The sequence below is a fragment of the Herpailurus yagouaroundi genome, unplaced genomic scaffold (assembly GCF_014898765.1).
Source record: "Herpailurus yagouaroundi ecotype Mexico unplaced genomic scaffold, PumYag 166, whole genome shotgun sequence".
Taxonomy (NCBI): domain Eukaryota; kingdom Metazoa; phylum Chordata; class Mammalia; order Carnivora; family Felidae; genus Herpailurus; species Herpailurus yagouaroundi.
In genome coordinates this window covers 3,816,986-3,842,748 of record NW_024412407.1, presented here as the reverse complement: position 1 = coordinate 3,842,748, position 25,763 = coordinate 3,816,986, and the positions used below count along the sequence as shown (strand labels likewise).

Here is a 25,763-nt window from a genome sequence, read left to right as displayed (position 1 = left end):
CTTTCTTTCTTTCTTTCTTTCTTTCTTTCTTTCTTTCTTTCTTTCTTTCTTTCTTTCTTTTTCTTCCTTTCTTCTTCTTTCTCCTTCCTTCCTTCCTTTTTCTTCTCTCTCACTCTCTTTCTCTCTTTCTTTTAAGTAGGCTTCATGCCCAGCGTGGAGCCCAATGTGGGGCTTGAACCCATGACCCTGAGATCAAGGCCTGAGCTGAGATCGAGTTGGACCCTTAACTGACTGAGCCACCCAAGCATCCCAGTTTTGCCTTTCCTAAACATGAGAAAACATAAGACATACAAAAAGCCCTGAGAAGAACAGTTTATGTACAGAATCTTAAGTATAAAAATTAAGAGGATTCCGTTCAATCCACCAACAGCGATTTACTTTGCACCTACTGGGTACCTGAGGCAGAGTCATAGATGCTGGGAAAGGTGACAGTGATGAGGTCAACCAGGGACCGGACCATGGAGCTCAATCTCAGTGAGGGTTCAGTGGACAGATACATAGGACTCCCTGGAAAGAGTCTGGGGCGGAAGATGATTCCTATTTGGGAAATTCTGCAAACGATCCCGATTATGACAGCTGCTATTTCCTAAGTCCCTGCTTTGTGCTGGGTGCTTTATATACATGCTTATTAATCCTTACAACATCAATCACTTCCAAGTAGGTGTTTTTATTTGCTAATGTGGACCCGGAGGCCCTGGGGGAGTTAAGTGACATGAGTCACGTCACACATGAAGGAACAGTGCATGGAGCCAAGCTCTGAATCCAGGACTACCTGCTCCAAAGCCCGGGCAAGGTATTTACACTAACGCTTCCTACTACCCTCCTTTCCTCTTTTTTCCAATAGTGAAGGAGAGGCGGAGATCATGAAAGGTAACCATGAGGCAGCACAAGAAACTTGCCAGAAAGTTCAAGGGTTTAAAAGATACGGATAAAGGCGGAGGAAGAACCAGCGGGCCACAATCAACGACACACTGTGGTGCCACAAAGAGTGCATCCTTAAGGGCAACTGGTAAGCGGGGAGTGAAGTCAGCGTGATGTGGGAGCCACGTTGCTTCATATGCAACCTCCGTGACTTTAATGTTGGATGTGATCAGAGGCAAGCTGGCTACAACTAAAGGGTACATTTCAGCAATAGACCTTCACAGACAGAAGATTCAACAGAAGTGCCTTCCTTGGATGCCGTTCTTGGTCGGTTTCCATTTACGCAAAGCCTTCTGGTGAGGCAGGAAGTACGAATGAAGGAGGTACAAAGAAATTTACCTCTCTATGAAGACAATGGATTAATGAAGAAGGCAGACCCAACATCAGATTTTTACTTCTGATGCAAATGGTCTCTTTTGGAAGTGAAGGCTCTTGGGAATCTACTTCTAAAAGGAGGAAGCACACCTCTCAGGAACAAAGGCTCATCCATTTTGTTGCACGTGTCGGAATTTCCTTCGTTTTAGGGCTGAATAATGGGACACAGGAAATTCTGACACGTGTTACAAAATGGATTCCACTTATAGGAGGTACCTAGAACAGTCAAGTTCATAGGGACAGGAAGTAGAATGGTGGTTGTCAGGAGCTGGGCAGAGGAGGGATGGGGAGTTGTTGTTTAGTGGGTACAAGAGTGTCAGTCTGGGAAGACGAGAAATTTCTGGAGATGGATGGTGGTGATGGTTGCACAACAATGTGAATATACTTAATATACACAATATTGTAAATGTTATGTATAATTTTACGATAGTTAAAAAAAAACCCTTTTCTTTATACAGCTTACATTCTGAGAAGGGAAAGATGGACAATAAACTAAGTAAGTTAAAGATATACTGTATTAGATGATGATTGGTGTTATGTACAAAAAAAGAGCAGGAAGGGGGTTGGGGCATGGCCTGTGGATAGGGGTAGACGGAGAGTCTTCCTGATGAAGTGACTGGAGTAAAGACCTATGGAAGGCGAGGAAGGCAGCCAGGCAGAGATCTGGGCAGAGGGAACAGCAAGTGTGAGGTGAGGGTATCCACAATATTGGAAAGCACTGGGGCTGTAGAACGCTTGGCATGCGTTAAGGCATGGCATGGAGGTCATGGTGGAGGGGAGAGTGCCAGCAAGAGGAGATGGAATTAAAGGGGCTGTATATTTTGGCTTTTTCAGTGACTGAAATGAGAACCTTTTAGAGGTTTTTGAGCAGGGACTGGATTTATATCTCAAAGCAGTGCTTTTCAGCCTCTGTGGTGCATAAGAATCTCCTGAGGATCTTGGTAAAATGCAGATTCTGATTTGGTGGGTCTGGGGACGGCAGGGGGGTGGGGTGGGGCTGAAATTCCTAAGACCACACTTCTTCTTCTTCTTTCCTTTTCCTTCTCCTTCTCCTTCTTCTTTTTAAATGTTTATTCGTTTTTGAGAGAGAGCGCTCAAGGGGAGGGGCAGAGAGAGAGAGGGAGACAGTGGATCTGAAGCGGGTTCTGCACTGACAACAGAGAGCCTGACTCCTGGGGGCTCGAATTCATGACATGAACTGAGCTCAGGAACACGATTACATGACCTGAGCCAAAGTCTGTCGCTTAACCAACCGAGCCAGCCAGGCGTCCCCAAAGACCACACTTTTGAAACGATGAGACCACCATGTTGTGAAGAAGCCCCATGTAGCCCACAGGAGGATGAGAGGCTCCACGTGGGGAAACTGAGGCACCCCACGCTCAGCTGACAGCTAGCAGCAGCTGCTAGATGTGTGAGGGAGCCTGTTTTGGACCTTCCAGCCTGGCAGACCTTCCAGCCAACTGAAGCTGCGGGAATGGGCACAGACGAAACCAGCAGAAGTATGCCAGCAGTCCCACAGAATTGTTAAGAAATAATAAAATTGTTCTTGTTGTAAGCCACTGGTTGTTGAGGTTTGTGATGCAGCAATGGGTAACTGAAACAGAAGCTGATTTTTTTTTTTTTTTTTTTTTAGAGCCCCAATGTGGGGCTTGAACCCACAACCCTGAGATCAAGGCTTGAGCTGAGATCAAGAGCCGGACCCTTAACCAACTGAATCCCGACCCTGCAGGTGCCCCCAAACAGAAACTGATTTTAAAGGATCCCTTTGACTGCCGTGTGGACAAGGGGCTGTGGGAAGATAGGACAGGGGTGGAAGCAGGTTGTTGTACCCTCCCCAAGGCCACAGCTGCATCCACCCAAAAGGGGTGACTTTTTCTACTGGCTTGAAAGCACTGACTGGGTCTAGCGGCAGCCCAGTGAGAAAGTGGTGGCAAGGGCAAGGTTTTGGGACTGAGTAACTGGAGGGAGGGAGGGCATGGTGTCACCCGAGATGGGAAGCCTGCAGGAGGAACAGATGTGGAAGGAAAGATCAGAATTCAATTCTGGACACGACTGCTTATTAGACATCCAAGTGCAGATGTTAAGACTGGAATTTTGGGAAGAGGTCTGGACTGGAGGTTTAAAAAGTCAGCATACTGAAGCCCATGAGAGTGTGTGAGATCACCAAGGGAACAAGTACCAATCTGCAGGCCCAAGGGCTGAGCCCACAAAGGAAAGAGCAAAGGAGACTGAGGAGTAACAGCCAAACAGATCAGGTACTAGCATTACTGGGTTTGACCACGCAGGGCTCACATGTTGTCATGACCCGGACAACACAAGCTGTGGTGAAATCTGGCGTCAAAGGCCCTGGTTTACAGTGGATTCGAGGAAAAAAAAAAAAAAAAAAGGAAGAGGAGGAACTGGGAGCAGAATATAGATAAACTTTTTCCTGTAAATATGAGCAGAGCAATGGGGCTGTAGTGGGAGGGGGATGGGAGTTCAGGGTTTTTGTTTATTTTTTTAAGGATGGGAGAAATGACAGCATGTTTATTTATGGATAGGAATAACTCAGAGAGGGAACAGCTGGTGATACGTGAGGGAGGAGAGTGGCTCCAACCACGTCCTTGACGGGGACGGGACCCAGTGCACAGAGAGACTGGCTGGCTGCAGGAGGAGCAGAGATCTGGCGTCACTGACACGCACAGGGGCACGGGGGCAGGTGGCAGGTGCGCGGGGGCGGTGGGAGCCTCTGGCAGACTTCTTTCTGAGAAGTTTAATTTGCTCAAGAAAATAGAACGCAAGGTCATCAACTGAGAGTGAGGATGGGGACTGGAGTTTAAGGAGAGTTGAAAGGTGCGGTAGGAGTAAATAGCCTCTTATCACAGAGCGTGGGTAAGACTGTTTCTAACGTCCTGCGGAGCAGTACAGGCTGGCTCTAAGGCCTAAGTGGAGAAGTAATTGACCATTGAGGAACGAAGCGATGCACGTGTAACCACAGGGCCTTCCGCTGGGATCTGACCTCGGTTCTTTCTGAATTGATACTATTATGTCAAACCACGCCGGTTCTAAATTTAAGGTCCCTCTGTAATTCAAAATAAAGATCTTATGTCGTAAGATAGGTATAAGAAAGTTCAATATCATTTTTCCCTTCTGATAGTAACTCTGCCTTTTTTGCTTGCCTTGTAAGACACTGCACGGTAAATCCTTTGCAAGATCTTTAGGATCTTTTTTTGGTGATCCACGTTACTGGTGCCTTCTACACGAGCTCAGTGTGGAAGGGCTCAGTGCCCTTTGGGTAAAGGCAGACTCCTGCAGGCCCAGGGAAGGTTCCACAAAGTTGTGCAAGTCTCCAAGCAAGAGGGGCAACCAGTAAACTGATGAACAGAGAGATTTCAACTGACTGCAGAAATGGGCCAAATTGAACAAGATGAGAATTCGACAAGAGTCCTAGGTCTTAGGTTCAGCAAACCAACTACTCACGAAGAAAGAAGGGGGGCGCCATGGCTTAGCAGTAGCATATATATAAAGACTTACAGTGAGATCAGTGGAAAGCAACTGGTACTAGAAGGATATACCCCAAAATGGCAACAAGAGTGATAGCTAGGTGGTGGAATTTTCGATGATTTGTAATTTCTTCTACATGCTTTCCTTTATCTTCTCAATCTCTTACGGTGATAACTACAGTTGACCCTTGAACAACACAGGTTTCAACTGTGTGGATCTACTTCTCAGGAGGACTCCCCCCCCCAAAATACAATATAGTACTGTAAATGTATTTTCTCTTCCTCATGATTTTCCTAATAACATTTTCTTTTGTCTAGCTTACTTTACTGTAAGAATACAGTGTATAGTATGCATAACATACAGAATATATGTTCTGTGTGTGTGTGTGTGTGTGTATATATATATATATATATATATACACACATATATATATGTTATATGTATATACAATGGACTATTATTGGTAAGGCTTTTGGTCAACAGTAGGCTATTAGTAATTAAGTTTGGGGGGGGGGAGTCAAAAGTTATACATGGATTTTTGACTGTGTGGAGGTTGGTGTCCCTAATCCCCATGTTGTTCAAGGGTCACCTGTTCTTTTACAATCTTAAAAAAAGTTAGGGGCGCCTGGGTGGCTCAGTTGGTTAAGCATCCGGCTTCAGCCGAGGTCATGATCTCACAGTTCATGAGTTCGAGCCTGGCACTGGGCTCTCTCTCTCTGCTGTCAGCAAGAGCCTACTTTGGATCCTCTGTCCCCCTCTGTCTCTCTTCCCCTTCCCTGTTCATGTATTTTTTTTCTCTCTCTCTCAAAAATAAAATAAAATAAATAAATTTTTTTTAACTTGCTGTCATCTTAGGCCCCCGTTAATATAAATATGGTCTCTAATAATGGAGGTAACAATGTGGACCTACTTTGTGCCACTCTTAGACTGCAGAGCTGCATCAGGGTGTGACAATTATGTGGTGAGCAGCCAAAATAATGAAAGGCTTGGAAACTGTATCAGATAAGGAAAGCCTGTAAGACAAAGTCCAGACAGAACACTTAGGGAGAGCCCAGAATTTGAATGCTATCTTCAAATATGCCGATGGATGGCCTGTGCAAGAGGACCACTGGCGGAAACTAATGGGAGAGAGAGGTCTCCCCTCCGGGCAGGAAGAGCAAAACGGGTCACATGCTTCATGGGGTACTGGAGAGAGAATTTTAGCACAGAATGGGTGGGTGAACTAGCTGACCCGCAGGAACTTTCTCAGCCTTAATTTTGGAATTAAAAAAAAGTATTTTTTTTTTACTGTTTATTTATTTTTGAAAGAGACAGAGCACAAGCAGGGGAGGGGCAGGGAGAGAGGGAGACACAGAATCCGAAGCAGGCTCCAGGCTCTGAGCTGTCAGCACAGAGCCCGATGCGGGGCTCGAACTCACAAACCTTGAGATCATGACCTGAGCTGAAGTTGGGACACTTAACTGACTGAGCCACCCACCCAGGCGCCCCAATTTTGGAATTTTTATAAAGTGAAAGTGTTCCTTTAGAATTTTCTTCGAAATCAAATTTCTGAACTGGTGAAATCTCAGTGAAGTCTCTAGTTTAGTTATCAGGATTATACTGATGTTGATGTGTTGGTTTTCGCAATGTGCCATGGTCGTGTAAGATACTGACATTAGGAAAACCGGCTGAAGAGTACATGGGAACTCTCTGTATTATTTTTGCAACTTTTCTACAAATCTAAATTCTTCCAAAATAAAATGTTTACTTTTTTTTTTTTTTAATCAAATTTTGAACTCCACTCCACTAAAGGTCACGGGGTATCCTAGGTGCTAATGAGCTAGGGTCTTCAGGCTTCAAGTGTCACAACTGTAACCTATGGGGGTGCCTGGCTGGCTCAGTTGGTAGAGCCTGTGACTCTTAATCTCAGGGTTTTGAGAGAGATAGGGAGCAAGCGGGGGAGGAGCAGAGAGAGAGGGAGAGAGAATTCCAAGCAGGCTCCGGCCTATCACTGCAGAGCCCAAAGACGATGTGGGGCTCAGACTCACAAACCTCGCGATCATGACCTGAGCCCAAGTCCAAGAGTCAGAAGCTTAACCGACTGAGCCACCCAGGTGCCCCTTAACCTCAGGGTTGTGAGTTTAAGCCCCATGTGGGGCATGGAGCCTACATAAAATTAAAAAAAACAAAACTGTAGTCTGTATTTGCAATTTATACTTTATAAAACGTACATTATTTTCTCTCCACCCCACGGTGGTGATGTAAGCAGGGTTGGTGTTATCATTATGTACGAGCTCAGCAAACTGCATCAAGCAGCCCAGAGTTACTCGGCAGTTGGCTGAGTTGGGCTTCAAATCTACCTCCTTATTTCAAGGTTCTTTCCACCGCACAGTACCAGCTCTCCAGGTTCTGGAAACATCTCCGCTCTGCTCCCAGCTAACCATTTTGTTTACATGTCCACTGGGTTTGGTTCCCGGAGTTTTACTGCAGAACGGAAAGGGTGTTCACTATAGCACTGTTTGCAAGAGTTGACACGTATCTGAATGTCTATCAGCAGGAGGATGATTAAATAAATTACAGGCCATTCATTCTGGAAACACTATACAGTTGTTAAAAGGAATGTGGTTAGATCTGCTATTACTGACACAGGATATACGGTTAGATGAAAGAAGCAAATTGCTAGGGCAGTAATGTGTAATATGATTACATGTTTGAAAAAAAGTAAATTAAAATGAAACTATAAACGTACACACACACACACACATACACATATGTCTGCGTATACACAGAAAAGGTCTAGAAGGCTACTCCTTAAGTGGCATGGCACAGCTTTTTTTAAAAAAATAATTTTTAAAATTGTTTATTTATTTATTTGGAGAGAGAGAGAGAGAGAGAGAGAGACAGACAGACAGAGCGAGCACCAGCAGGGGAGGGGCAGAGAGGGAGAGGGAGAAAGAGAATCCCAAACCGACTCTGTGCTGTTGCCGGGACGCGGGGCTCCATCCCACGAACCGTGAGATCACGACCTGAGTTGAAACCAAGAGGTGGACGCTTAACCGACTGAGCCACCCAGGCGTCTTGCATGTAATAGCTTTTTAATGAAAAAATAAACAACAGGGGCACCTGGGTGGCTCAGGCGGTTAAGCGTCTGACTTTGGCTCAGGTCATGATCTCAAGGTTTGTGGGTTCGAGCCCCGCATCGGGCTCTGTGCTGACAGCTCGGAGCCTGGAGCCTGCTTCGGATTCTGTGTCTTCCTCTCTCTCCGCCCCACCCCTGCTTGCACTCTGTCTCTCTCTGTCTCAAAAATGAATAAACATTAAAAAAAAAAAATTAAAACAAAAGAAAAAGGAAACAACAACCAAGTAAACTTAAGTTCAGGAAGCCTGGCAAAAAAAGGGGGTAAATGGCTTATAGCTTTCCCACCATCATCTCCTGTTCCTACCCTGCTTCTCTCCTGTCTCCCTGTCCAAATAAAGGAATAATGATGTTACTCTCTTCCTTCCCTTCTCAGACATGGGAGGACCGTCACACCATTTTTCGTTCAGGCGGGAGGCTTAGGGTACGGGACCACAGTAAGATTTGAGGCTCCACCCAAATCCTAACCAACAGCAAATGAACTTCAAGATCTATTTTGCCCATTTACCCTTTTTTGGTTCTTGTTAACCCAGATACCTGTCGGTTTCCTTGTGACCCCTGTTTCCAGGCTAAATCTCTTATCACTGAGGCATCAGATCCTTTGCCACTTCAGTCTGCCAACCTACTTATTTGCTCTAAGCTTGCCCAACAAAGGGCGGGTCCCCCAGTTCTCCTTTCTATGGGAACCCGCCCTGGAAGCCCGCTCCCTTTCTCCCTCCTCTTTCATGTGCCTGGGCCAACGGGGTGGAGTGAGACTCTGAGAGCGATGTACGATGGCAGGAAAAACACAGGCTTTGGGGTAAACCACACCTGGCACAAAACCCTGCCTCAGCCTTTATTAGGCACATGACCTTGGGAGAATTTAATCTCTGTACCTTTCTTCATTGCCCCGAACGTCAGTTTTTGCTTCTCCAAAATGAGAATAAAACCTGTTCACAGGGCTGTGAGTAGGAATAAGCAAGATGAAAAAGGTGGGGGGGGTCTGATTCAGAGGGAAGACAACCTAGGATGTGGCTGTGTAATTAGGTGGCAAAAGAGACGGGCTTAACCTGGCGAGGGGCAGGGGGAGACACAGCCCACAATGCCAGTTTCCACTCCACCCTGCTTTCAATAGGGTGGCCTGTGTGCTGGGCACAGCAGGCACAATGCGTAGGGTCTACAGTATTTTAGGGGCCCATCAAAGTGTTTTCTGAGGATTTTAATTGTAGCGATTTTAATTTCTTTTAAAATCAGAAGAAAAAAATGGAATGTTAGGTCAAGGAAACTGTCATACTGTTATATCAATCAATTATTAATTATAAATATAAAATAGTGGTTTCATTATATCAATATTATGTTCTTCTTTATACCAACACGGTTGTAAAACAATTTTTCAATTAGCAATAGTCACACCTTCAATATCATAGCGTTGGCTGTGATACAGCCACTATGCAAGCTTAAAAACTACAATTTTATGTAAATGTAAATATATTTTTTAATGGAGGAATGGGCTCACAAAGGCAAAAGTACCAAGGGCCTCTGAAAGCCATAACGTGTCCTCACTTTCAACACTCCCAAAGGATCTCCTTTAGGACATCTTTATAGATTAGGGAAAAGGGATGTGAGGTGGCATAGGTGGGGAGGCGGGGAAGCCACAAGCAAGACTCTCAATTATCCCATCTTTCAAAGTACAAGCCCTCCCCCTGTCTGTGATTTCCCTGTCCTTGTCAAGGAACTTTTGTTTGCTTGAACCCCATGAATGGGGGGCTGTATGATACATCCCAGAATACCACTTCATTCATGTCGCTCGTTAAGTCAAGAATACAAATATAAAACTCAACGACAACCACAAAACCAGCCAATTAAAAAACGGCCAAGGACTTGAATCGACATACCTGCAAAGGAGATATGCAAAAAAAAAAAAAAAAAAGAAGGAAAGAAAAGAAGAGTGCCGTTAAGGATGCAGAGAAATTGGAACCTTTGTGCGTCGATGGCAAACAGTATGGCCGCTCCTCAAAAAATTAAACAGAATCACCACATGATCTAGCAATTTCACTACTGGGAATGTACCCAAAAGAACTGAAAGCAGGTACTCGAGAAGTCATTCATATTCACAGCAGCCTTATTCACAGTAGCCAAAAGGTGAAAGCAATCTATTGATGGGTGAATGGATACACAAAATGATGTATCATATATATATGTATAATGATGTATGCGTGCTATTATTCAGCCTTAAAAGGAGAGAAATTCTGACACATGGTGCAGCCTGGATGAACCCTAGACATGTTAAGAGAGCCAGACAGAAAAGGACAAATATTGTATGATTCCACTTACATGAGGTACCTCGTCAAATTTCTACAGATAGAAAAGTATATTGCTGGTCATTAGGCACTGGAGGGCGGGGCAGTGGGGGGTTATTGCTTAATCAATACACAGTTTCAGTGTGGGAAGATGACAAAGTTCTGGAGATGGGCCGTCACGATGATTGCACAACAGTGTGAATGTTAATCAGTATTTAATACCACTGGGCTACCAAAACGTGGTTAAAATCGTAACATTTATAGTACCTGTATTTTACCACAAATTGAAAAAAGTAAAGAAAAGAATTTACCCAAGTCCTAATTCCTCAGTTAGCTGCCCAAGCATCACCTCTTTTCCCTCGGGGAGGTTTATTCTCGCGGTCCTCTGCCCTCTCCTCCAGAACAGCGTCCAGGACAAATGCAGTCTTGGTGGTTTCGCACAAGGCACGAACCTGATCCAGAATACCCACTGTGCCCTTCTTGCTGTGTACAAACCTCATCGATTCTTTAAGCGTAAGTACTCCATTCCATTCCCCACTCACGAAGCCTTTGCTGACCAATCTGGACTTCTAGCCACTTCTCCCTTTCCTCATCTCTCACTGGACAACGGACATTGTGAATAGTGCGCATCACCAGTTACAGAGGACACTGTCTTAGACTTCCCTGGGGTTGTCACATGCCACATCAGTATAGTAGATAATGTCGGTCCTAATGACGAATGAGGCTGTGTATATGAAAACAAAGGTGTACAGACCAACCAAGGTTTTGTCTCCCCAGTTTTGGTGGTCCCCCCCCCAACCCTAAATGAGTACACAACGAAAACACAATCAGTGACTATCTGATGGTTTGTCTGGCTCAGCTTGGTTACGGAACAAAAGGCGGGAATCTGTTCTCAGAGTGAGGAGAGGTGGATCCCTGCCTGCAAGAAACAATGGGTTTTGATCCTGGAGCGTAGGATCAGAGGAGTGGAATTAAAAAGCAGGCAGGGGCACCTGGGTGGCTCAGCTGGTTAAGTGTCCGACTTCGGCTCAGGTCATGATCTCATGATCTGGGAGTTTAAGCCCCACACTGGGCTCTGGACTCTGGGCTGACAGCGCAGAGCCTGCTTGTCTCCCTCTCTCTGCTCCTCCCCCGTGCTCTCTCTCTCAAAAATAAATAAACATTTAAAAAAACAAAACAAAAACAGACAGAATTCCTTTCCAGGAAAATGTGGGTCTCTAACAAGCACTTGTTTGTTACCAATGTTACTGAGTGCTTACTAGATATGAGACACTGTTGCTAGGTGTTTTATATGCGGTATCTCATAATAACCTCGCAAGATAGGCACTATTTCCCCCATTTTACAGATGAGAAAACTGGAGCTTTGAGGGTAGATCACTCACTCAAGGTCACAAAGTTTTAAGTGGCAGTGTCGGGGACCAGCGCAGGTCCCCATGATTTCAGATTCAAACCGCACCAAAGTAACCACTCTGGTTGCCCTCTGGGCCTTCCAGGCCCTTTGGAGGTGAGCACGGAGATCTGGGCTGAGGCCTCAGGGAATTCCAGGCCTGGGCTGGGGGAAGACGAATGTCTCTACCATTAGTATTAGAAAGGCCTTCACCTACCTCCTGGAGAAGGCGTGGTTAGCAGGCTAGTCATCGCAGCAAGTGGAGAGAGAGCAGATCTGTAGGAAGAGGGACAAAGACGGCATGAGGTGGATGGGCCCCTACCTGGCGCTGGAGAGCCTTTGGGGCCAGGTTTTCGTGGGTCCCTTCCCTCATGGGGCTAGTCCTAAACTCTTCTCTTTGGGTTTCCCTGAGCACATCTTCGGGCTGGTGGTACCAAGAGCAGAGCCGAGATCTCTGGTACTTGGCGGACGCTGCCTTTGAACGTGCCACCCCGCGATCCTGTCACTCGGCCACCAACCACATTTACCTAAGGGATCTCTCCCGGCCTGAGAAAGTTAGGCGAAGGTATGCAAATTAGCAGCGCACCCAGTTTCGACCGGCCACAGGCACGGGTGCTCCGCGCTTCGCGAGCCTGGCGGCTGCGCCCAGCCGTCCACTAGGGGTCAGGAGAGGGCCGGGAGGGCAGGACGCACCGGCTCCCGGGCCCGCGTGGGGGCAGGGCCGGGGCCTGGGGGCGGGGAGCCAGGCACCAGAACGTGGAGGTGAGGGGCCTCAGTCGCCTTCGGGCCCGTCCCCGACCAGCCGCCGTCGGGCCCTGGCCCGCTCCCCTCACTCGTCCCTTCCCCGTCACGCTGCGCCGTCCGCGCACCCCCTGCCGCACCCCGCCCGCCGGCCACTAACGCCGAGCCCCTCTTGGCCCCGCGCGGACGTCGGGGCTGGCGCGGCGTGGACCCGGCGACTCGGCCTCGGCCCCGCCCCTCCAGCGTTACCCGCACACGGCTCCCGGGGCAGCCCGCGGCGCGTGGGACCAGCTGTCCCGGGCGGGCGTTTCCGAGCGGCCGCGACGGGAGGCTCCGGCCGCTCTGGGCTGGCGTCGCTCCCGCGGCCGAGGCGACTGCCGTGTGCTCGCGGCCCCCGGGTTCGGCCGGGCCTCCCGCCCTCCCCAGGTGCCCTCCTCCGCGTGCTCACCTTCCCAGTCGGACGGGCTGCCGCGGAAAGGGCCCGGCGCCGCTCCGCGCGTCCTTTTGAACTCTCCGGGGGGCGGGAACGGCGGAGATTCGCCGAGGGCCGCCGAGGGACACCGAGCGGGAGGAAGCCGCGGACCGGGGCGCGGAGCTAGCTGCGGAGGCCGGCCGGGAGTGGGGGTGGGGGGGCCGGCCGACTGGGTGGGACAGGAAAAGAGGAGAGAAACCGCCCTCTGCAGGTTCCCTCTGCCCGCCCGGCCGCCGCTGCTCCCCCGGGAGGAAAGGCTGCTTTTCCTCGTCCGATTGTCACTTTCCTCTCCATCCGGAGCCGCTTCCTCCCTCGTCCCGAGGCTCCAGACGGCGTGGGATCGGAACTGGGATAACGGAGATCTGTCCCCTTTCCCCCGATCGACGGAATTTGAACTCCCAGCAAATGCGGAAAATCACGTTTACTTGCGTTTGCGTCTCATTTACGTAAACAGGTCCGCGTCCAGAAAGCTTGGAGCTTCCCGCGGCCGGGAAGCCGGGAGGCTCGGAGGGGGGAGGGAGGGAAGCGGGGCCCCATCCGGATCTTCCTCCTCTGACATTCTTCCGAGGCTACATGTATAGTATAGAGGGTAAGAGCGTCACGGACTTTCGATTCAAACGGTCCCAGCGCCGCGGCTTGTTAGCTGTATGACTTTTGGGCGAATTACTTAACATCTCTAAAATCTGTTCTCTCATCCCTGAAATGAAGCCATTTCACGGCCACACTTCTAGCACCTGGTAAGAATCTCAACCTGTTAATCAGTGCCACCCTTAAGCCATCTTGACTCACTTCTCTGTGGCAGGAAATGTTCTCATATTAATGAACTCAATGACTAAGGATGTAATAGTATAAACACAGGCTCTGCCATCCGCCCTGCTGTGTGATCTTGGACAAGCGACCTTGGTTTCATTTCTCCATCTAGGGCAGTACCTCTTTCCTGGAGTTACTGGGGGTGGTGGAGGATGGAATGTTAATACACCTAAAGCATTAGAACATTACCTGGCACATAGTAAGTGCTCAATAAATGGTAGCCATTTTTATATTGACTTCCTACTTAGAACTCAAGTGGTTTATTCTGCCTTCCATTCCAGTGATACAGACTTCCTTGCTTCCTTATTCCGGTGAGGAGTTCTCTGGTTTTGGAAATCAGTATTTATATAGACTGATGGACCGATCTTGTGCATGTTCATTTGGGGAACAAAGACTGACGGAGAAAGTCTCAGATTAGAGGCATAGTGGGAGAAAAAAAGCAAAGACACAAATAAGCAAGGGTAGTTGCTTTCATTCCTAAAGCTATTATTTGGTTGGTAAAAAACAGAGGGAAAAGAGTAAGTTGATGAAATTCATTTTATTTAAATATGTCTTTAAAGGCACAGTAGGTATCAGTGAGGCAAAAGAAAGCCCATGTGTGGGAAAACTACCAATCCAGCCAAGAAAGACAAAGAAAGTCACATGGAGGCAAGATGTATATAAGTTAGCCGGTGCCTGGGTGGCTCAGTCGGTTAAGAATCTGACTTCGGCTCAGGTCAGGATCTTATGGCTCGTGAGTTCAAGCCCCATGTCCAGCTCTGTGCTGATAGCTCAGAGCCTGGAGCCTGCCTCGGATTCTGTGTCCCCCTCTCTGCCCCTCCCCCACTAGCGGTCTGTAACCTCCAAAGGTTTGCAGGTACGTGATTTTATCCGTGTTGGCACATACCTACCATTCATTTTAAAAGCATAAACATGCAGAAGAAGGAGATCCAATATGCATATGCTCAGCACCTAATTGAGCATAAAACAGCAATACCGTAAGCATCAGGTGTATTCTGTTCTTCGGTATAGCCTGTATATCCTGGATGTGTCATGTTTCCAGTGTTCTCTAGGTATCTCACCTAGTCTGTCAATACTGTCCTTCACATTACTGGAAGGCAGGGACTGGGTGATGTTCTTGCAATTGATTTTATATGGAGATGCATACAGACAGATGACGAATGGAGCCTCATTGGTGGTGAGTGTTCTCTAAGGATTAAATGCTAAACTTCAGAAACTGGAGCAGCCATTCTTTGGTCAACAGACCTCAGGGGCCTCAGGGCAGGGAATAAGAGATACTCATCTCTGCCCAAGGTATTGGCTTCTAGCCCCTTCTTGTGCTGCTGCCAGGACGGCAGTCTTCTCAATCCTAGCCTTTCCCCTGGACAACTTTACCGTTTTGTAAATCAGGGTAAACGATTTGGTTCCTCGTCGGGACTATCTTGCCTAAATAAGCAAAATTCTTCGTTAATGCCCAGCATACTGGCCCTTTCCCCTGTCTTCCTGGAACCTCCTGTAGGACCATATGCAGATCAAGTGTCCGTCTCACAATCTAGTAAATATCTGCACGTCAGTAGTGCCTCTGTGGTACCAGTTACTTTGGGTGCTTCCCCCCGCCTCCCCCCCACCCTCCCTTAAGACTATAAGTCCCTAGAAGTCCTCTCTGGCACACCCCTTTCCCAGGCAGGAAAGCCTTGCGGAGAAAAGGCATGAATTGGATTTTGCCAGATGAATGTGGGAGGGGCAAGTCCAAGCAGGTCATGGAAGGCCTTGGACAGCTAAGGGCCTGTATTCCCAGCGTCACCCCTGCCGGTAGCCTTGGAGCATCGCTCCCGGTTGTGATTCTGAGTGCCGCAGGGATGGGATGCCTTCTAGGAGAGGTGTTAAAATACAGGCAGTAGGGCTCGTACAGGGCGGCATGCAACCTCTTGTCCGTTTTGGCAGGAGCGACCTTTTGAAGGCTTTCAAATAAGACCAGCAGGGTTAGCTCTTAGAAAAACAACTCCTAAATACAAACACTGATTTCCAGCTCCCCAACAGACGCATTTACTGGAAGGTCCTGCAAGTTCTCGAGCTCCTTGTAGCCCGTGGTTGTAGGGGACACCCAATAAACCACGCAGAAAGCATACACTTTGGTCAGTTCTGACGCGTGTGGGTACTCATTAAACGATCACAATACCGTGGATGTTTCCATCGCTCTAGAAGTGTCCTTGTGCTTCTTTGTCTTCCATCTTCATTACCACCGCCTCGTCGTCCCACCACCCCCACTGGTCTCCCTGTCATCGTAGATGCTAACCTGCCTCTCCATCAACTGGGCCAGATTCTTTCTCCAGGCAGTCTGAGTCTGCAAAGGACACAGTGGCAGAAGGTGGTGGAGGCTGAGTCCTCCCTAAAGGACAGTCCACACATTCCTGCCACAGACACCCATGGGCTGACTCTTGTCCTTTCCTGTTCTTTCGGTTCTGTGAGCTGCCTGATATCCCCTCCAATGTTGTGTTTTTGTTTTTGTTTTTGTTTTGTTTTTTTGTTTTTTTAAAAAAAAATTTTTTTTTCAACGTTTATTTATTTTTGGGACAGAGAGAGACAGAGCATGAACGGGGGAGGGGCAGAGAGAGAGGGAGACACAGAATCAGAAACAGGCTCCAGGCTCTGAGCCATCAGCCCAGAGCCTGACGCGGGGCTCGAACTCACGGACCGCGAGATCGTGACCTGGCTGAAGTCGGACGCTTAACCAACTGCGCCACCCAGGGGCCCCTGTTTTGTTTTTTTGATGTGGAGCTTGAACTCACAAACCATGCGATCATGACCTGAGCCGAAGTCGGATGCTTAGCCGACTGAGCCACCCAGGCGCCGCCCCCTCCAACATGTTCTTTATTGCTCAATTGTGGCCGTTTGTTGTTTGCAACCAGAGAACCCGCACGCAGCAACCACCTTCCTCCTGTGATCACCATTTCAGAGAATGGCACCCCCAAATCCTTGTCTCTCAAGCCTAACCCAGAGTAATCCCTGAAAAACTTCAGTCATGTGTCCTCCTCTAACCCATTGCTAAATCCTACCCATTCTGCTCCCTGATCAATATTCTGTCTCTATAAAGTTTTAGCTTCTTCCTCATCATTATTTGTCTAGTACCTAGTACAGTACTTGGTGCAGAGTAGGTACTCAGTAAATGCTTGCTGAATGACTGAATTGTGCTGTTGTCCATAACCCCAGACACAAAAGCAAAGATGTAGGCGTGTGTGTTTTTAGGCTGGCAGGAAGTCAAAGTGAGTTTTTAATGTTTTCACAGAAGTAAATGATAGGACGTGAATCCTGGATTTCGGACTCTAAATTCAATGCCGTTTCTGTTATATTATCGTATTTTGTCAGGAGTTCCATTTCTTCTTCCATCCTGCTGAGATGCCTTTTTTTTTTTTTTTATTTACTTATTTTTGAGAGAGAAAAAGGGCATGCAAGCCAGTGGGGGAGAGGCAGAGACGGGGACAGAGAATCCTAAGCAGGCTCCGCAGAGCCCAACGTGGGGCTCAAATTCATGAACTATGAGATCACGACCTGAGCCGAAGTCGGAAGCTCGACCAACCGAGCCACCCAGGCGCCCTTCAGATGCTTATTTACGCCAAGGACCACATTGTAAACACTAGACACAGCTCTAAAATGCAACCCCTTTCCAAGGGCATTTGCTTATTAACTGAAAGTGAGAGAGGGCATGCAGTAAAGCGTCTGGATTGAGGAAAGGAACCTGTGCCCCGCCCCCCCCCCCCCGCAGCATTCTGACCGAGCTGGGGGTCAAGGATGGGACTGACGCTTTCTGAACAAGGGGTACATGCAATACGACCTAAGTGGAGAACAGTGCGCTGGGCTGGAACAACTTTGTGTTAAAATAAGGATCCACACACGGTTCGAATGATACTTTTATTTAACTGTCTGCAAATCTGTTCTTCTGGCTCGAGGTCTTGCCAATGAGTGGTGAGTCAAAGATTTGTCCGCTGTTCTCTGAGTACGTGTGGTTATGGGTCTCTGTGCGGACGTGTCTGTGTCTATAGATGCTCTTGCTAATTTATGGTCATTTTCCACCTACTTTAATTAACATATAAAGTCTTCTTATTCTGACAATGCTAAAGCCTGAGTTCAATACTCCCCGAGTCTAATGGTTTCTTCTCCCAAGCCTGCCTCCCTCCCTCCCTCCCCTAAGTCTGCTCCTCAGCCCCCATTAATGCTAGATCTTTAGAGACCATCAGCATTCACAGGGGTGGAGAACCTAAAAATGAATGCTAGATCTTAAGTCCCTCTGACCTGTATACCCTTGAGCTGAGGAGCTTCTTGGGGAGGTGTGTGCTGCGGGGGGGGGGGGGGGCGGGGGCCCGGCAGTCCCTCTTCAGAGTTAGTCATTTTGCACTGTAGATACCTGGAGAACAAACAAACGTGACTGGGTTAGATGCCGACCTGCCCTCTCACCAACCACTCCCGGGGAGGAGGGGGTGGAGGAGCTCAGTTTGCTTCTAGCAAATTGTATTTCTTGTAAGGCACTGGGCTATACCCAGGGAGGCGATGTAAAACTGGTTGCTGGGATTACTGTAAAGACTGGGTGCAGATACTGTTCATCGCATCATTTGCCATCTCTTTACGAGGACTCACAGGGGAAACTTCTTTTCGTCTTAGTAACAAGAGCGGTTGCTCTCTTGAGGAGTGGGCAGCACGAACTAAATGAGCTGATCATGTTTTCCTCTTCTCCTTGGATGTTAGAAAGTGTTGCAACCACCTTTGTGGTCCATCCTTGGTACTTTTATTTTATAGAATGCTTTTTTGTCTTTCCCTAGTTCATGGCTCCATTTTATGTCATGGTTACTAATATACTTCTGAGTATGCTGTGCGTGTGTACATATTTACCTTTTTGTGTGCCTTTTATATATATCTCAACTCCTTTTTGAAATAAGTTCCCATACAACTAAACACATATTTAGGAGATAAGGCTACGGCGAGAGGTCCAGAGGTTCAAGGTCAAGGGCTGGGAAATGGGCACAGAAACCACAAAGGCCCAGGTTATTCTTGGTTCCTCTGGCTCCCACCTGCCTGACTTTGCCCGGAGGATACTGTTCACTGCTGGCTTCCCCCTGTAGCCCACAGTGAGGTTTCCAGACTGTAACCAAACCTCTGTCCACCCCTAGTGCCCAATCTTCCCACTCATCCCATTCTGTGGATCTGGCCTCCTTACCTCTTCTTGAGGCTCGGGTGCCATGACGTCGCTCTCTTCTGGAACTGCGGAGACGTGAAGCTGATCTTGGCTCTACAAAAAGAAGAGTTCTGCTGGTTAAGAGGTGGATCCACCTCCCCAGCCTCTCCCCAGCTTAGAAGGGTCTTCTGTGCCCTACACTTTACAAGGGGCAAAGACAACACAAAGGGCAAACGTACAGTGTTGTTTCACTATGGCCTGAGAGCATCGGGGAAGGCTTTACTGTCATGCTCTGTTACAGATCAAGAGACCCAGATTCAAAGGTGAAATGACAGGGAACCGGGTCTTGGGACTCCCGTTGTCTCCCTGATCAGACACTGTGTGATCCGTGTGACATGCATCTGTATATAAATCTATGTGGGAGTCTAGGAGGGTATAAATGTAGGTCTTTTTTTTTTTTTTAATTTTTTTTGAACGTTTTATTTATTTTTGAGACAGAGAGAGACAGAGCATGAACGGGGGAGGGGCAGAGAGAGAGGGAGACATAGAATCGGAAGCAGGCACCAGGCTCTGAGCCATCAGCCCAGAGCCCGACGCGGGGCTTGAACTCACAGACCGCGAGATCGTGACCCGAGCTGAAGTCCGCGAGATCATGACCCAAGCCGAAGTCGGACGTTTAACCGACTGAGCCACCCAGGCGCCCCTAAATGTAGGTCTTAAAAACACTACCCACCACTTTTAGACTAACCCTCCTTGAGAACGCACTGCGGCTCTCACGCTGAGATGATCGTTGGCTGTGCCGGTTTGGAAGGTCAAGTGGTATGATGGTTTCTTTGGGGAAGAGTTCTGGGTTCTGAGATGGGAACCCGAGGTACGGAAAGCCCTGTCCAGGAACTGCTAAGCCAGGGGGAGACCTTGGCATTCTAAGGTTTGGAGTGAATTTATTTTTTTAATTGAAATTTAACCTACACACTATAAAATTCACCTGCTCGAAAAGCAGGACCAACTTCTAACAGTCTGGGACAGCCACTTGGAAGTCTGTGGTTTCTCCTTTCAGGGATCTTTCTTCTTCTTCTTCTTCCCTCCTCCAGTTCCAGGCTGTGAATTACCCCAAAGGTAATACTGCCTCCCAGAAAAGTACTATTCTTTCAGAGAACCTTCATTCTCTCTCAGGCGATTAAGCAAAAATATGCCTCCTTAGCTGAGGCCTGAGCAATCCCCCAGGAGAGGCTGGGAGTAAGGAAATACTATAAATCTCAAACATAAGGAGGGGAGGAGCGGGGAGCAGGTTGCGTCCTATATCTCTTTCCCAAGGAGGACAGTGTTACTAGCGCATTCCTCAAAAATAGAGAGCATCTCGGCCCCTATAATCACCCCTCCAATAAGATTACTCCAAAGAGGCAAACCTGTTTTATCCGCCAGAGCCAAAGAGGCCATTCATTGTATTGCTGACCCCATACCAAAATCATGTAATATGTTACAGTCACACTTAAACTGATCTTGGACCTTCCATGCCATTGAATTGCTCTTTGTGGTGCAGGCAAGTGAAAAGTGGCTACACTTTACCCATTCAAAATCCCACGGTTAGCCTGCACTTATTCACCGTCCACAAGTCCTGCCTATTTCTCCCAGTCACCATAGCTTCCTCACACGAGAAGCCAACAAGGGGCAAGTTCTAGATCTTGCCCCGTTAGGACCTTCAGTGGCTCACGTGGATCAAGACCGAGGGCATAAGGGCGTTGACGACTTAGATGTTAGTACCTCAGGGGAGTCAGCGAAGCCCGGCTTCTTGTTCTCTTCCTTGTCTTCTATCTTCTTTGCCTTGTCAGACTCTGAAAAAACCTGTGGATCAAAGCGGACAATGTATGAGGAAGTCCCACGCCTTCACACCCTGGATGCCACCCTGGATGCTTTGTCTGTTAGCTGGTGCCCACAGTACTGGCATGGTGCCTATGTCCAGATACCAGGAGGCTCTCAAGGTAGCCTGGTCAGCCCTCAGTGAGGCACAGGCAGTCACGGGGTGGTGTGAACCGAGGGGCACCAGGAATCTCAGACTCCCAGATATCCACGTGGCTCGTGCCCCGGCCTCCTTCATTGCCCAAATGTTTCCTTTGGCCACTCCGTTTAAAACTGCCATTTAGCCGGGGCGCCTGGGTGGCTCAGTCAGTTGAGCGCCTGACTTCGGCTCAGGGCATGATCTCACGGCTCCTGGGTTTGAGCCCCGTGTCGGGTTCTGTTGCTGACAGCCCGGAGCCTGGAGCCTGCTTTGGATTCTGTGTCTCCCTCTCTCTGCTCCTCCCCCACTCATGCTCTGTCTCTCAAAAATAAGTAAACATTAAAAAAAAATTTTTTTTAAAAACCTCCAATTCAGCCTTCGCTCCCTGTGCCTTCCCCTACCTAATTTCTCTCTAGATCTCTTATCAACACTAAATTGTAATTTACTTATTTATCGTTTCTTGCCTATCTCCCTTATTTTCCCTACTCCCTAGCCACTAGAATGTAAGATGCAGGAAGGCAGAGAATTTTGTGTTTTGCTCCCTGTAATATCCCACCTCCTAGAAGAGTGCCTGGCACATAGCAGGGACTCAGTAAGTAATTATGGAATGAATGAATGAATGAATGAATGAATCTCGGTGCCATCTAGTGAGGTGTCTCACCATAATCTTCTCTATGATGCACCTGACAGGTGATCATATATTCTTAGCTTTCAACAGCAAGGGACGGGGGCTATTTCTCAAGGTGGCCTATCCTATTTTGGTTTTTGGAAGTCCCTGTGCTTCCTTCTCCCTATATTTGAAATGGGTTTTCCATATCATTTTTTAACAGAGCTAATCACTGAATATTTACCTGATATTGATCCAAAATGTACTTGAAAAAAAAATTACACACAGTTGTGCCCCCAGAAATCTCATAGAACAAGTCAAATCTCTCTTTGATATGATATAGCTTTTCCGTGTAATTTGAATACAATACAACTTGACTTCCAGATCCTTTACAGAACTGGTCGCTCTCCACAGGTCTCTTTCTCTATTTTAACACAATCCTTTTCTCATCCATATCCTCACCTTTCAAAAGACCATCCCTTTTGCCTTACTTTCCCCTGTGAGTTCCTTCTTCTACGCCTCTCTCATCACAGAAGATGCACCTTGGAAATTTGCATTTTTCTTACTGTAGTCACAAGTATGATGAACTGGAATGAGACCCTCCTCCCTGTCCCTACTAAAAAATGTAAAGCCCAGGGTGCCAGTTGTAGATTCTTTTTCTTTAAAAAAAATTTTTTTTTAATCTTTATTTATTTTTGAGAGAGAGAGAGAGACAGAGTGTGAGCAGGGGAGGAACAGAGAGAGAAGGAGACACAGAATCTGAAGCAGGCTCCAGGCTCTGAGCTGTCAGCACAGAGCCTGACACGGGGCTCGAACCCACAAACTTTGAGATCATGACCTGAGCCGAAGCCGGACCCTTAACCGACTGAGCCACCCAGGAGCCCTGTTGTAGATTCTTTACCTTGGGAACTCCCAAGTTCCCAAGGTAAAGAAAGAAATGAATAAGAATCTGTTCATAACAATAATAATAATATGAGAGATAAGCCCTTTGCAGAAGTCAACCACCCTGAGAGTACAGGTCACTAAATTAGTCGCTATGAATCTGTGAAACGATGCCCAGGACCAAAAAGGTGTCCGAGAATATCCTCGAAACTGTGACCTAATGACAGAAGATCTTATCACCTGGGGCAAGCTGACTGTAGTAAAGGTGATCTACATGGAGGATGTAAAAGGGAATAAAGACTCAACCAGACCCAATCTCACCTCAGAGGACATCAAGGTAGGGGAAGTACAAAGTTCTTCTGGGTTCAGATTGCTGATGTTCTCCTTTTCTCTGGCCTCAGGAGTTCTTACTGGCTTCTCTGGTGGCTGGGGGTCAGGAGAAGCCTCCAAGAGGGCCCTAGGACTGGTGGGCGAGCCCTGTTCAGAGGCTGGAGGGCTGGAGGGGAGGTTCCCCAAGGAGTGCCTGGGGCTGGGAGTGGCTCTGGGCGGAGGCGGCCTATTAGGAGGTGCGGAGGTCCTCTGGACAGGGACTCTCTTCTTCGGTTGTTCGGACCCTTCACTTGAGGTGCGGGTTCGGAGGACCACTTCTGGGGGAGATGAGGGCTGTTCTGAAGGGAGAAGGGGTCCGCCTGGTGATGGAGGTGGGGAGCCGGGGAGCGCTTCCTCTTGGGACTTGCCGTCCTCAATGGTGGGAGAGGGCTGGGCCTGGGCGGGGCCGTTGCAAGCTGGCAGAGGCTCTTCCTCCTCAGAGGAGCTAGGTTCAGACTCTTCCACTTCTTCTTCCTGGTCTTTTAAGGGCTCTTTAATCTCAGCATCATCTTCTCGCTGGGCCAGATCAGATGCCAGCTCTTCTTCACTTGCTGAGATGGAGTCCCCTTCATTCTTCAAAGCAAGCGCGGAGGGACTGGTAGGTGAGGTGAGAGGGCTGGAGACTGCGGATGTTCGAACTGGGGAAGAGATGACTAAAGAGCGTCTGCTGCTGCTAAAAAAGTAAGAGCGTTCAGATTCAGAAGAGCTGAGACCTGGAAGCAACCTAAATACCCCCACGTAAATAATGATGCATGCACATCATAAGAAAATAGAACAAAGCCATCTAAGATATGAGAAAGCTTGGGGACGGCCAGGGTGGCTCAGTCGGTTGAGCGTCCGACTTCGGCTCAGGTCATGATCTCACGGTTTGTGAGTTTGAGCCCCGCGTCGGGCTCTGTGCTGACAGCTCAGAGCCTGGAGCCTGCTTTGGATTCTGTGTCTCCCTCTCTCTCTGCTCCTCCCCCCTGCTCATGCTCTGTCTGTCTGTCTCTTTCCTTCAAAAACATTAAAAAAATTTAAGACATGAGAAAGCTTGTATACTTTGCGATAATGCTTCTGTTATATGGTGCAAAAGAGGCTATAACATGTTATATATATCACGATCTCAATTACGTAAAAAATATATATAAAGAAAGCAAGACTGGAAAGAAGCATAGCAAAATGCTGACAGGATGTTTTCTCTGGGGAAAAGATTCACAGGTGATACACAGTTGATTCTTGTGGACTCTCTATTTGCAAATTCACCTGGTCCCCAAAATTGATTTGTAACTCCAAAATGAACACTCACGATGCTTTCTTTTGCAGCCAGCCACGGACACGAAGCGAGCTTTGAAAAGTGGGTGCCTGAAGGGCACTTTCCCAGCCAAGGTCTAACCAGGCAACCCTCCGCCTGGTTTCAGCTCTTACAACCGCAAACATGTCCTTTTTGCCCTGTCTCTCACAGTGTGCTTTTCGTTGGTGATTTTGCTGTTAGAATGGCCTCCCAAGTATAGCAGTAAAGTGCTTAGAGCGAGACGACTGTGATGTGCCTCACAGAGGAAAAAATGCCTCAGATAAGCTTCCCTCAGGGAGGAGTTATGGTGTTGTGGGCTAGGAGTCAACAACAAGGTGTCTTTCAACAGAAACACACACAAGACAAGGTTACGTACTGATTGGCTGATGAAAATGCTAGGAGTGGGGTCTTATGGGAACCTAACTCCGTGTCTTCCTTAGGAGTAATGGTTCAGTATTCGCTAATCCAGTGGTCACGGTGACTTTATGGAACACAATGACCATGAATAATGAAAACTGACTCTATGTATTCAGTAGGCCGGACACTGTGCCGAGTGCTTGTATGGCCAACGTCAGCTTGAGTCCTCCTCACCTCAGGGGCCTCCTATGTACTGTCTACAAACCGATTAAGCAACCCACAGATATTTACTTGACAGATACCAATTATGCTGGTGCAAGGATGTGAGATGGGAATAGGCAGAGAAAGAGAAAAACTTCGTTCTGGCCTTGTGGCAGTTTCTGATGTGAGATAATAAGCTGAGCAACAGAGGTTATTTCTAACACCGACATTCTAGGGTCAGTAGCTTTAGAGGCCCGGGACATAGCCAGAAAAAAACCACATTTCCCTACGAGGTGCTGGGACATCTTGGTGTCAGTGATAGTAAGTTTCAGACAAATGGACCACTACAGAGAATTCTGTCTCTAAATGCTGAGAAATGGAGAAACAGAATTTTTGGAGCAAAAAGGGAATTCGTCTAGGAAATCTACATTGACCCTTTAGTGATGATTTGTAATCACTAAACAAATTGCTGTAACAGATTGCTAAATGGATAATACAAATAACAAATGTGAGCCTGATGCTTCCTTTAAGTCCCAAGATCAGTTTCACCACCTCCTTTAAAAGTCTACCCTGACCATCCCTGCATTGGCAGATACTTCTCTGGAATTCCTACTGGTCTCATTGAGTACTTATGTGTGCAAGCTTATATTGTTCCTTGTCTCCATGGGTACATTTTCTGTCCCTTCAACTTTTGGTAAATCACTTCAGGGAAAGGACAAGTCTCCTATGTCTTTGGGTCTCTAACTCTCAGCATACAGCCTTGTACGTAGAAGGAATCAAAGGCTCCAGAATGAGAAAGTGATCACATTCTGAGGGACCACTGAACTGCTTATGTTTACCAGCATAAAGAATGTATGAAGGCAATAGACAACACACACACACACACACACACACACACACACACACACACACACACGAAGAAAGTCATAAAATTGAGAAGATATTTGCAATGCATAGCATTAAAGTATTAATATCCAGAACAAACACAAAAAATACCTCCTATAAATCAATTTTTAAAAAGGGTAAGCAGGGGCGCCTGGGTGGCTCAGTTGGTTAAGCATCTGGCTTTCGCTCAGGTCATGATCTCACAGTTTGTGAGTCTGAGTCCCACATTGCGCTTACTGCTATCAGGGCAGAGGCGGCTTCAGGTCCGCTGTCCTGGTCTCTCTGCCCCCTCCCCAGCTCACGCACTCACTCTCACTTTCTCGAAAATAAATACACATTAAAAAAATTTTAAGAAAAAGGTAAGCAATCCAAGTGAAAAAATGTGAAAACAAGGTTAAACTGGAAAGTCACAGAAAGGAACCTTAAACGGCCAGTAACACGAAAAGATGCTCAAGGTAAGCAGC

The 25,763-nt window shown here is 47.6% G+C and overlaps 2 protein-coding genes across 6 annotated transcripts in view; both read right to left on the bottom strand.

The window, feature by feature from the left end:
- SMAGP (small cell adhesion glycoprotein) overlaps nucleotides 1-13,781 on the bottom strand; it is a 17,681-nt gene extending 3,900 nt beyond the window's left edge. Inside the window, exons 1-3 of the mRNA XM_040489022.1 lie at nucleotides 13,773-13,781; nucleotides 12,551-12,942; nucleotides 11,778-11,836 (exon numbers count right to left, since the gene is read on the bottom strand). Of these exons, the coding sequence (XP_040344956.1) occupies nucleotides 11,778-11,836; nucleotides 12,551-12,942; nucleotides 13,773-13,781 (460 nt within the window). The remainder of the gene's footprint in view (nucleotides 1-11,777; nucleotides 11,837-12,550; nucleotides 12,943-13,772) is intronic.
- Nucleotides 13,782-17,836: 4,055 nt separating this feature from the next.
- Nucleotides 17,837-25,763, bottom strand: part of BIN2 (bridging integrator 2) — a 34,198-nt gene continuing 26,271 nt past the window's right edge. For 4 of the 5 annotated variants that reach the window (XM_040488096.1, XM_040488100.1, XM_040488098.1 and 1 more), the window contains 4 exons: nucleotides 22,536-23,256; nucleotides 20,491-20,571; nucleotides 18,772-18,843; nucleotides 17,837-17,964 (listed from right to left, as the gene is read on the bottom strand). In XM_040488096.1, the coding sequence (XP_040344030.1) occupies nucleotides 17,941-17,964; nucleotides 18,772-18,843; nucleotides 20,491-20,571; nucleotides 22,536-23,256 (898 nt within the window). In that variant the 3' untranslated portion in view covers nucleotides 17,837-17,940. The remainder of the gene's footprint in view (nucleotides 17,965-18,771; nucleotides 18,844-20,490; nucleotides 20,572-22,535; nucleotides 23,257-25,763) is intronic. The other variant, XM_040488097.1, reaches the window with a different exon arrangement.